The sequence below is a fragment of the Mesoplodon mirus genome (genome assembly GCF_964341445.2).
Source record: "Mesoplodon mirus genome assembly, chromosome: 15".
In the NCBI taxonomy this organism is placed as follows: domain Eukaryota; kingdom Metazoa; phylum Chordata; class Mammalia; order Artiodactyla; family Ziphiidae; genus Mesoplodon; species Mesoplodon mirus.
This window is the reverse complement of record NC_138991.1, coordinates 65,382,162-65,391,664: the sequence shown is the minus strand read 5'-3', so window position 1 is coordinate 65,391,664 and position 9,503 is coordinate 65,382,162. Positions and strand designations below refer to the sequence as shown.

Below are 9,503 nucleotides of genomic sequence, written 5' to 3'. Positions count from 1 at the left end.
GGGTCTCCCACTCCAGGCCCGGCACCTGCGTCTGCCCCGACTGGCAGGGTCAGTGTCGAGAGCCGTGGGGGACAGACCCAGAGTACGCACAGGCTCTGCAGCCCCCGCCCGCCCCGCCCGCTGGCCAGCCTGCCACTCAGGCAGGGAAAATCGCCTGTGACAGGCCCAGGAAGGCTGGGCCCCGGGGGCCGCGGAGGGACTTGCGCAGCTCCTCTTCCAACATATGGTTGCTGTCGGCCCCGGGCGCTGCTCTGCCAGGGCAGCTTGGAAGCTGGGTGGGGGCTCTGGGTTGGGGCTCGGCGGCCTGAGCCATTCCTCCCACTTGCCTGGCCAGGCTGCTCCCTCAGTGATTGGAAAGGCCCCTGCCCCAGCTGGCATGCCTCTCATAGCGGGGAGCTCACTCCCGCTGCAGCCCCTCTTGGCGCCTCCAGAGAGCGTCCAGGAGCCTCTCCATCCCAGGGCCTGAGGCAGATGGAGGATCAGATCACACCCCACCCCACCTCACCCCAGGGTGGCCGCTAATCAAGCATGCAGGGAGCGCCGGCCGGTGACTTCCAGAGGAGGGAGCTAATTGGGGGAGGGGTGCAGTGAGCAGGTTTGGGGCCAGAGGCCTCCTGGGGTCCCGGGTGCCAGGAGCCTCCTAGCCAATGCCCTTTCCCTCAGGGGGGCCCGCTCCACCCTACATATCTGGACCAGCTTGGGCAGCACTCCCATACACTCCCTGGAGAATATCTGGGCCCTGCATGTGCCCGCCATGGGCCACACTCCACCCACCCCTCAGAAGTTCATAGTGGAGTTCCCCAAACCTGCTTGCAGCCCTCTCCACACAGTCAGTCACCCAGCACCATCTCTCTGGCTCTGCTGCTCCCTCACAGACCTGCTGTGAACCTGCTGTGGCTCCCCAGTGCTCTCAGATTCACTGGACTCAGACTGGCACCCAGGGCCCTCAGGTGTGACCCTGCCCCTCTGTGGGTTTTTTGAGTTTTTAAAAATTATTTATTTATTTATGTGGCTGCGCTAGGTCTTAGTTGCGGCACGCAGGATCTAGTTCCCTGACCAGGGCCCCCCGCATGGCGAGCTCAGAGTCTTAACCACTGGACCACCAGGGAAGTGCCAACCCTGCCCCTTTGGACCAAGTCGTGGGTCCCTGAGGCCACCTCAAATGGGCAAGGAGAAGGAAGTGCCAAGGATAACTCACGCACTGGCCCGTGGAGGGGCCCTCAGACACTCTGGGGGCTGCCATGTGTCCCAGAGCTCATCAGCGAGAGGGTGAATATGAGCCATGGCCATCATCCTGCATGGCACTGACCCCTCCCAGTGGCTTCTAGACCCTGCCTAGAGGCTCTACCGCCTTCCCGCTACCCATGGGGCAAGCAGAGGCTGGCCCAGCCCCGACACCTGTCCTGGTGAGGCCGTGTGTGGACACTGAGGGGAGGAGACAGGCCTGCCCTAGGCACTGCACCGCCGTCCCCCTGCCTTCCCTGGGCCCACTGTCCGTCCTGCCCATGTGCCCCTGGCGCACAAGTACCAGCATTAATGGAGGTGACAGGCGGGCGGCCTTGGGCAAGCAGGCAGAGGAGGTTAATGGCCACAATGCCTCTGGCTGGGGGCAGAGGGAGGGGCTGCGTGTCCCCACCCCACCCTGCACCAGGACAAGCTGAGGAGAGAAGACTGCTCCCTAGGACCCCACTGGTGCCAGAAGCACCCAGAGACCAAGTCTTCCACCATCCAATCTGCAGACAAGGGGACTGATGCCCAAGGAGCAGGGGCAGGGGTTTCAGGGCTCAGGTCACATGGGGGACCAAGCCCCAAAGCTCGGGGATCCCTGACACTGCCTCAGGGAGCAGGGGCCACCTCCCTGGGCCCAAGCTTTCCCCAACATGTTGCAGGGTGGGGTCCAGTGGGTGGGTCATGACCTACCACCACGCCCCACTCCTGAGTGGAAAGTGGGACAGGCCCCGGGCACCCTGTGTGCCAGCTGTGAGGGAGCAGATGTGCCTGGGAGTGCCTCAGGCAGAGAGCACAGGGGCACCGGGGCTGGCACTGCTGTCCGGCCTCGCCTGGCTGCAGAGCGGCAGACAGTCTGTGCACCTGATGGGCTGACCTGACTCGCACCCCCGTGTACAGGCCATTAGGCTGCAGCCATGGCCAAGCTCTCGGGACCCCTGGAGCAAGTTCAGGGCCCACCTGCACCCCTGGCAAGACCCCTCCTGGAAGCCCAGTCATGCCCCTCAGGTGCTGAGCCCCTTGGAGGTGCCGACACCTCTCCTCCCACCCAGACTTCTGGAAAGGCCCATCCACAGAGGCGGCCTCCACGGCTTCTGCTGAGCTGCCGTCCCTGGACTCCTGCTTTTCCCAACATGCTGAGGCCTGGCCTCCTCCCCCCTCTCTGGTGCTCCTTGGTCACCTGGCTTCACTGTGCTGTCCCCTCCACACGCTGAGAGGCCCCTCCCTTCCCTTGGAGGACGGTAACACCCTCCAACCAGCCCGACCCCTGTGCTGGCAGCATGGCCTCCCCAGACCCTCGGAGGAGTCAGCAGTTCAGGGCCAGGAAGCATAGAGCCGTCCCTGAGACCCCCACCCCCACTGGCTCAGGGTGACCTGTGCCCCCTGCCCTCTCTGGGCAGTGCCCAAGATAGGGGCCCGGGCCTGGCTGAGTATGTCCGGAGTGGGGTCTGTGTGCAGAAGGAGCAGGCCTCCCGGCCCCCACTCTCCACAGGGCTGCTGGCGTGACGACCGCTCAAGCTGTCTCCCGGCCTGGGGCTGCCTGCACGGTCAGCTGGTCAGCTGGGCCAGGCCAGGCGGGCAGAGAGGAAAAGGCTGGTGGGCTGTGCCACCCACAGCAGTCCTCCAGACCCCCGCTCTGCCCTGTGGACTTTACGGGGAGAAATGGGGTCCCCCAGGTTGTGTCAGGGAAGGTGGCACTGGGCAGTCACCCTCACATCAGTGTCCTTGCACTGGGCACCCCCAGGACATGGCACCCTGCTCCTTACAGACGTCTGTCGTGGCTGACCAGAGCCCCAACAACTGGGCCATGGCCTGTCACCCTCCTGCACAGCTGGGGAAACTGAGGCCAGGTTCACAGGGCCCAGGAGGCACTAGACTCTGGACCTAGTGTTCTCCATCCCACAGACCGCTACTGGATACTCCTTTTTTCCCCAAAGCACCCCAGCCCCCCAAGCTGAGCTTGGGATACCCCAGGAGCCTGTAGCTGAGCCTACAGGGAAGGCCAAGTAGACCCTCACGGGGACCTCTGTGCCTCCACGGAGTGGGCCTGGGGCAGCACACACCCCTCCGACGACGGCAGACCCCACCCCATGCCTGAGATGGCACATCACTCATCTCTGGGTTAAGGCACATTCCCCTGAACAAAGGCAAAAATTTCTTGAGAAATGTGACTGGCCTGTCTTGAGTATCTGTGTCCACTTCTGGAATGGTCCTGGCTGGTCAGATGAAATTCCACTAGGACCCAGCTGAGAAGTGGGCTCCAGAATGTTATGTTAAGTCTGGACAGTTCGGAGATCAACATGGAGCCTAGTACCCTGGGAGGTGGGGCTGGGAGCAGCTCTGGCCGTGAGGACATTAGGGGCGGGGGTTTTCTGGTGGGCCCTTTCCCAGGCCCCGCCTCATTCACCCGGGTCCTCCCAGGAGGGACAGCCAGTGGAGAGGAGTCCTGCCAACAGCAGGCAGATGCAGCCCTCCTTGGGCACCTGCCAGGGGAGTGAGGAGTGGGGGCTGGGGGGTGATGCTTCTAGAAAGGGGGAGTGAGTGCATGTGACCCTGTTTCTGAGCCGGTGGCCGTCAGTGGGCAGGACAGGGGTTTGGGGGTGCAGACCCATTCAGCCTCCTGTTTGGAGAAGAGGGAAGGGTACTGCAGGCAAGTCTTGGCCAGAAAAGGAGGCTTGCTCCACCGTGTGTGCTGGGCTCTGCTGCCGGCTCTCCGCTGCAGCCCTCCCCGAGCTAAGTTCTGTCCCCTCCCGGGCTGGGCTGCAGCCCTCCCCAGGCTGGCTCTGTTCTCCAAGGTCCCCCTGTCCCGGGGCTCAGCCCAGAGGCCCTGGCTCAGGCGGAGGGGCTGTCAGGGGCCAGAGCCCTGCCCTGACGGATGAGTGCTGACGGCCCCACTCTCTGCGTCCTCGGCCGCTGACACCCCATCACACCGCTGCGGGGACCCCGGGAGACCTGGCTGCCTCTGCGCACCCCCGCGGCAGCCTGCAGGCGACGGGGGCGGGGACGGTGCCAGGAGCCCCTCATTCGGCAGCACACCTGCGTCTCCACTCTCGGCTCCGCCGCGACGCTGCCCGTCCCTGCCCTGCTCGGGTGGTGCCACTGGTGTCACCGGCCACGGCTCCATCCAGGAGTTGTCGGCGCGGCGGAGACTGCTGAGCCGGTCCCGGGCCCGCGAGGCCGGTGAGTGCGCGGAGGGGGCGACTGTGGGCAGGGAAGTGGGAGAGACGGGGGTGCACCTGAGGTGGCCGGGGGGGCGGGGGGAGACCGCTGCCGGCGCTCGCGCCCCCGCCCCCACCCCCACCGCCAGCCCGGGTCGGAGGTCGCTGCGCCCCCCGGAGCCCGGCGCCGTGGCGCACGCGCGGCCGCTCCCGCCGCCAACTTCTGTAGGTGCGAGTCGGCGTCGGGGGGACGCGGTCCTTGGCGGAGGCTTCGGGGACACGCTGCCTAGTGAGTGACCGCAGACCGCGTGGGGGCCGCTCCTCAGTTTCCCAGGCCGGAGTCCGAGTTGCGCCCCGAGAGCTTGTGCGGGTCCCGCGGGGTGCGGGGTCGCGGCAGGCGCCGGGCGGGGAGGGGCGCCGGGCGGGGCGAGAAGTTCCCGCGGGGCCCCGGGGCCACGCGCTGACTTATCGGGGCGCCGCAGGCTCCGCTCCGTCCAGGGCGCAGGTACGGCGGGCACGGGCGGCGGCGGGTCGGAAGTTTGGGGGCCGCGGGGGCCCGGCAGGGCGTGAGGGGCGCCGGGGTGGCGGGACGCCAAGCTTGTCGGGGCGCGGGCGGGGCAACCCCAGTCCCCACGTCCCCCACTTCGCGGCGTCCAAGCTCGGCGCACCGGGACCATCAGGGCGCAGCAGCCCCATCCCTGTAGGAGGGCGCCCTCCGGGCTCGTGTGTGGAGGGAAGGGGGGAGGGAGTTGGGGTCTCGACTTCAGCCGAGGAGGAGCCTGGTCACCTCCTCTGTACCACGCCCTGTGGGGTGCTCCCAAGTCCCAAGGGCGCCAGCCGGGATGGGTGAGCTATAATCAATCCCCTGGTGGCTGGTGGTGGCTCCAAGCGCTGGGTGCCCCCTCTCCCACCCTGGGTGAGGCCTCCTGCACCTGGTCCGCCACCAGTTCTCCCCCAGACAGGGAAAGGTTAGTGGGACCAGGTGTCTGCACAGGCACACGGGGTGCAGGCCGCCCTGGGCACACGCACCCAGTCACGGGTTGGGACACATGTGCGAATGAATGTGCCTTTGTGGGGGTGTGCGGCTGTCTGGGGGTGTCTTCTGCTTGTGCACAAGCACGCTGGGCAGGTGCCAGGTGTTCTCTGGGCCCCTGTGGGGTCAGCAGCTGCTGAGATGGTTCCCAACCAAGCCCCCCCACCCCAAGCCAGGTGACTGATCTGAAGCAGGAGCACAGGAGGGGCCCCTCGCCCCCTTAGTCCAGAGGCCTAGGAGGAGCCCCCCCAGTCCAGGGGCCCGGCTGGGAAGTGGGGTGGGTGGTGGCACCAGGCGGCACAGCTGTGTGGCTCCCAGGGCTGGGTGATCGATGGCCCCCGCACAGCCGCCTCTGTCTCCAGAGCACACACACCCATTTGTCATCTGTATCTTGGGGGGGTGGGGGGCAGGGATGGGGCCTGCCTCTGCACCCACCACCAAGTCCAGGGAGTGTCTGCAGCCCCTAAGGGAGCCCCAGTTCCTCTCCTGGGCACAGCCCCCTCTTCCCAACCGGGTGCTCCTCTGGGAGCCCTGTCCCCTCCCTGATGTGGACATCCCTGCACAAGCCAGTCACTTAGCCTCTGCTCACCCTGCCCTCCACACCCTAGCCATGGCTATGCCAACCCCACCTCCGCAGGGCCCATTTCGACAGGCAGCCCTCTCCACCCCTGTGGCTGTTTCCATAATGGGGGTGCCCATCCAGTGTTTGGGGGCAGCAGACATGACTGCCTGCCATGTGCAGAGCCCGAAGGCCAGCAGGGAGGACGACCTGCTCCCAAAGGCTGCCCAGCTACCCCAGCCCTGCCCTGCCCTGCTCAGTGCCCTGGCCGTCCCTGAGCCCCGGGAGCAGGGCAAGTGTACATGTGTCTACATCGTGACTGTGACCCTGTGTGTCCTCGGGTGTGCGTGTGTGTGTGTGCATGTGTCCTGTGCTTGTTCACACCCCCGGCCGTGCCGAGTGCATTCATGTGTGCAGTGACCCCGTCCACTCTGAGTGGAGTGTGAGCCTCGTGTGCCCGGGCCCCTTGCATTTTGGTGGCCGCCCTGCTCTCTGTTCTGAGTCAGCCCAGCCGTGCAGAGGTGGTCCCTCCAGGCGCTGAGTGAGGAGGGCTCAGCGGGAGCCGTACGCTTGTGTGCACACACTCGCCAAGCACCCGGCTGAGGCGCACACTGGGGCGGTGGACAGCCCAGGTGGCAGCCCAGATGGAGTGCAGAGCGGCTTCTGAGCAAGCATGCGGGGGCATGGGGAGAGGAGGGTCTTGGCCAAGCTCGGCCGCTGCAGGCTCGGCTGCCGACCTGCCGGCAGCCACCCAGATGGAGCCAGGCTGAGCAGGTGGCTGTGCCGTGAGGCCATGCTGGACATCCACGCCCCCCAGCCTGGCCTGGCCCACACAAGGCTGGCCCCCTCAGAGATCACAGTGCCCACCCAACGCCCTGCAGAGCAGGGACACTGTGTAAACAGGCGCTCAGAACCTCTGCTGGTTTCTCATCTCACGGCTCTTATCTTGGCTTTCCGGCGGGCAGGAAAGTCTCTGGAGGGGTTAAGACAAGGAAGGGCCGTGTCCCCAGGAGTGAGTCTGGTCATACTTGGCTTCCTCCGGTCACTCACCCAGTGCCCGTGGGGTAGACGGAGACCCGGGCTCTGCTGGTGTTGGGGAGATGGGCGTGGATGGAATCACACCAGAAATGGGCCTGCTGGGGACTGGCCAGGCCTGAGGGGCGAGATGCGTGTAGGGTCAATCAATAAAGTACAGGACTTAAGCTTAAATTTCAGATAAACAACAAATAATTTTTTGAGTGCACATTCCAAATATTGGCTAGACCATACTTATACTAAAAAAGTATTTCCTGTTTACCCAAGTCCCATTTACCTGGGCGTCCTGCATCTTTTCTGCCGTGTGTCTGCTGACCCTACAGAGAGTGAGGCAGGGAGGCCACTTCTGCTGGCAGAGACCGGGGAGGGGGATGGGGCGGGTGCCGGTGCCTGGACGCTTAGCCTCGAGCTGTGACGGAAGGGAGGGGGCATCGGCCGGGGGCGGCCGGCAATGACCGAGGTCCCGTCCACAGGTGGCCATGGGGCCGGGGCTCGCCCGTTAGCAGCTGCCATGTCCGGAGAGGCAGGCTCGTGCCGCCTGGGCCCCGGGGCCCGGGCCCGGGCGAGGAAGCCTAAGAAGCCACACTATATCCCACGGCCCTGGGGCAAGCCCTACAACTACAAGTGCTTCCAGTGCCCTTTCACCTGCCTGGAGAAGTCCCACCTCTACAACCACATGAAGTACAGCCTCTGTAAGGACTCCCTCTCCCTCCTGCTGGACTCCCCCGACTGGGCCTGCCGCCGGGCACCGGCCGCGCCCCGGCCACGTGCACCCACCCCAGGCCACCCCGTGGACTCCTCGGACCCCATGGACCCCAGCGGCCGGCCCCGAGGAGCGCTGGACGCTCCCGCCACGCCCGACCACGTGGTCACCGACGTCCTCTCCCTGCACCGCTGGGTTGGGGGCCCCAGGCCAGGGGCCCGGGGGTCCCCAGAGACACTGCTCCCTGAGGCCAGGGACCCCCAGAAGGGTGTGGGCCTCGGTGGCCTCCTGGCCGAGTCGTGGAAGCCGGGGAGAGGTGGGGGCCCGAGGAGCACGGCCGGGGTGGACGCGCCTGCCACGGGCCCTGAGGGCAGTGTGCCCTGCTACCCCCCGCCCACCCCCGGGGAGTTCCCTGAGGCCCAGAGCCTCCACCTGTCCCTGCTGGGCGTCAACTACCCTCTCGGCCCGGGCCTCTTTTCCTACCTGGGGCCCTCCCTGGCTGCTGCCGCCCACGTGCCCTTTCTGGCCTCAGCCAGCCCCCTGCTGCCCCCGGCCACTGCCTTCCCTGCCCCACAGACCCCCGAGCGCCCGGCCCTGGTCCCTCGCCTGTACTACCCCCTGCTCCTGGAGCACAGCCTGGGGCTGCCGGCAGGCAAGACTGCCCTTGCCAAGCCCCCCGCCCCCCCCAAAGGGCCCCCCGAGACCCTGGTCCCTGGGCTGCTGAAGTTGCCAGTGCCTGGGCTGGGTGGGCCCTGGCCCCGTGGTGCTCTCAGGGACCCGGGGCAGGAGGGGGAGCTGGAGCAGCCTGCCCAGAGCGACCCCAAGAGGAAGCTGGCCTTGGGAGGCAGGCCAGAACCCCCGCAGGACCCCTGCAGCAGGATGAAATTCAGTTCCCAGAGCAGGTGGGTGTCAGGGGCCCCAGTCGTGGGGGTGTTAGGAGAGGTGGGAAGAGGGCTGGGGGGGAGGGTGGCTTGGTCCCCAGCTGGAGCTCAGTCACCAGGAATAGGGGCTTCAGGCCGCAGAGGGGAGACTGAGACCAGAGAGCCAACCTGTCCTTGCCTCTGGGGTTCCGAGGCCCTAGGCCAGGGCGCCAGGCTGGACAGGGGAGTGAGGGGGTGGGGCACTGTGCGGGCAGCACAGCCTCCTGACTGGCTTCTGCCCGCCAGCCTGAGGACCGGCCCATCCGTGATGCTGTGGCCTGAGGACAAGGAGCTAAGTGACCTTGAGACCCCTGGTCCTGCGGCCCCCCTGCCCCAGCAACCGCTGGGCCTGGTGCTGGGGGGCCCTGGGCACGTGAGCGAGGACCTGACTCGCGCCCTTGGCGACTGTGCCAGGGTGGAACAGCGCCTGGGCCAGTTGGTGCCTGCTGGGGTCCTGGCCCCACGGCCTCTGCGGGAGCAGCTGGGGAAGATCCGCCGGGAGCTGCTCACCATCCACCAGGCACTGGAGCGGGCCGTGCGGCCACCTGACACTCCCCTCGACCTCTCTGTGAAACGGGCACCCACCAAGGGGCATGAGGTGCCCCCAGGGCTCTGGGGGCAGCCGGAGCTGGGCCCCATGCTGGTCCGGGGGACCCCCAAGCCACCCGGCATGCTGGCAGCCCAGCCTCTGTCCAGCCACACCACCAAGTGTGAGGCTGACTCCAGTGTCCCTCCCCCGGGTCTTCCCCTCCAGGCCCCAGAGGACCCTGTCCTTCCTGGCAGCTGGGGCACCCGCGGTGGGCCTGGGGGCTCCTGGCCCCCTGAGGCTGTCTCTGGCCTGCAGAACCCCACGGGTGCCGAGGTCTGA

The 9,503-nt window shown here is 66.7% G+C and overlaps 1 protein-coding gene across 1 annotated transcript; it reads left to right on the top strand.

Moving 5' to 3' along the window:
- Positions 1–4,341: 4,341 nt before the first annotated feature.
- PRR35 (proline rich 35) lies at positions 4,342–9,503 on the top strand (the record flags this gene model as incomplete). Its single annotated transcript, XM_082644946.1, has 3 exons — positions 4,342–4,407; positions 7,486–8,617; positions 8,882–9,503. The coding sequence occupies exons 2-3, from the start codon at positions 7,524–7,526 to the stop codon at positions 9,501–9,503; spliced, it is 1,716 nt and encodes a 571-aa protein (XP_082501072.1). The 5' UTR covers positions 4,342–4,407; positions 7,486–7,523.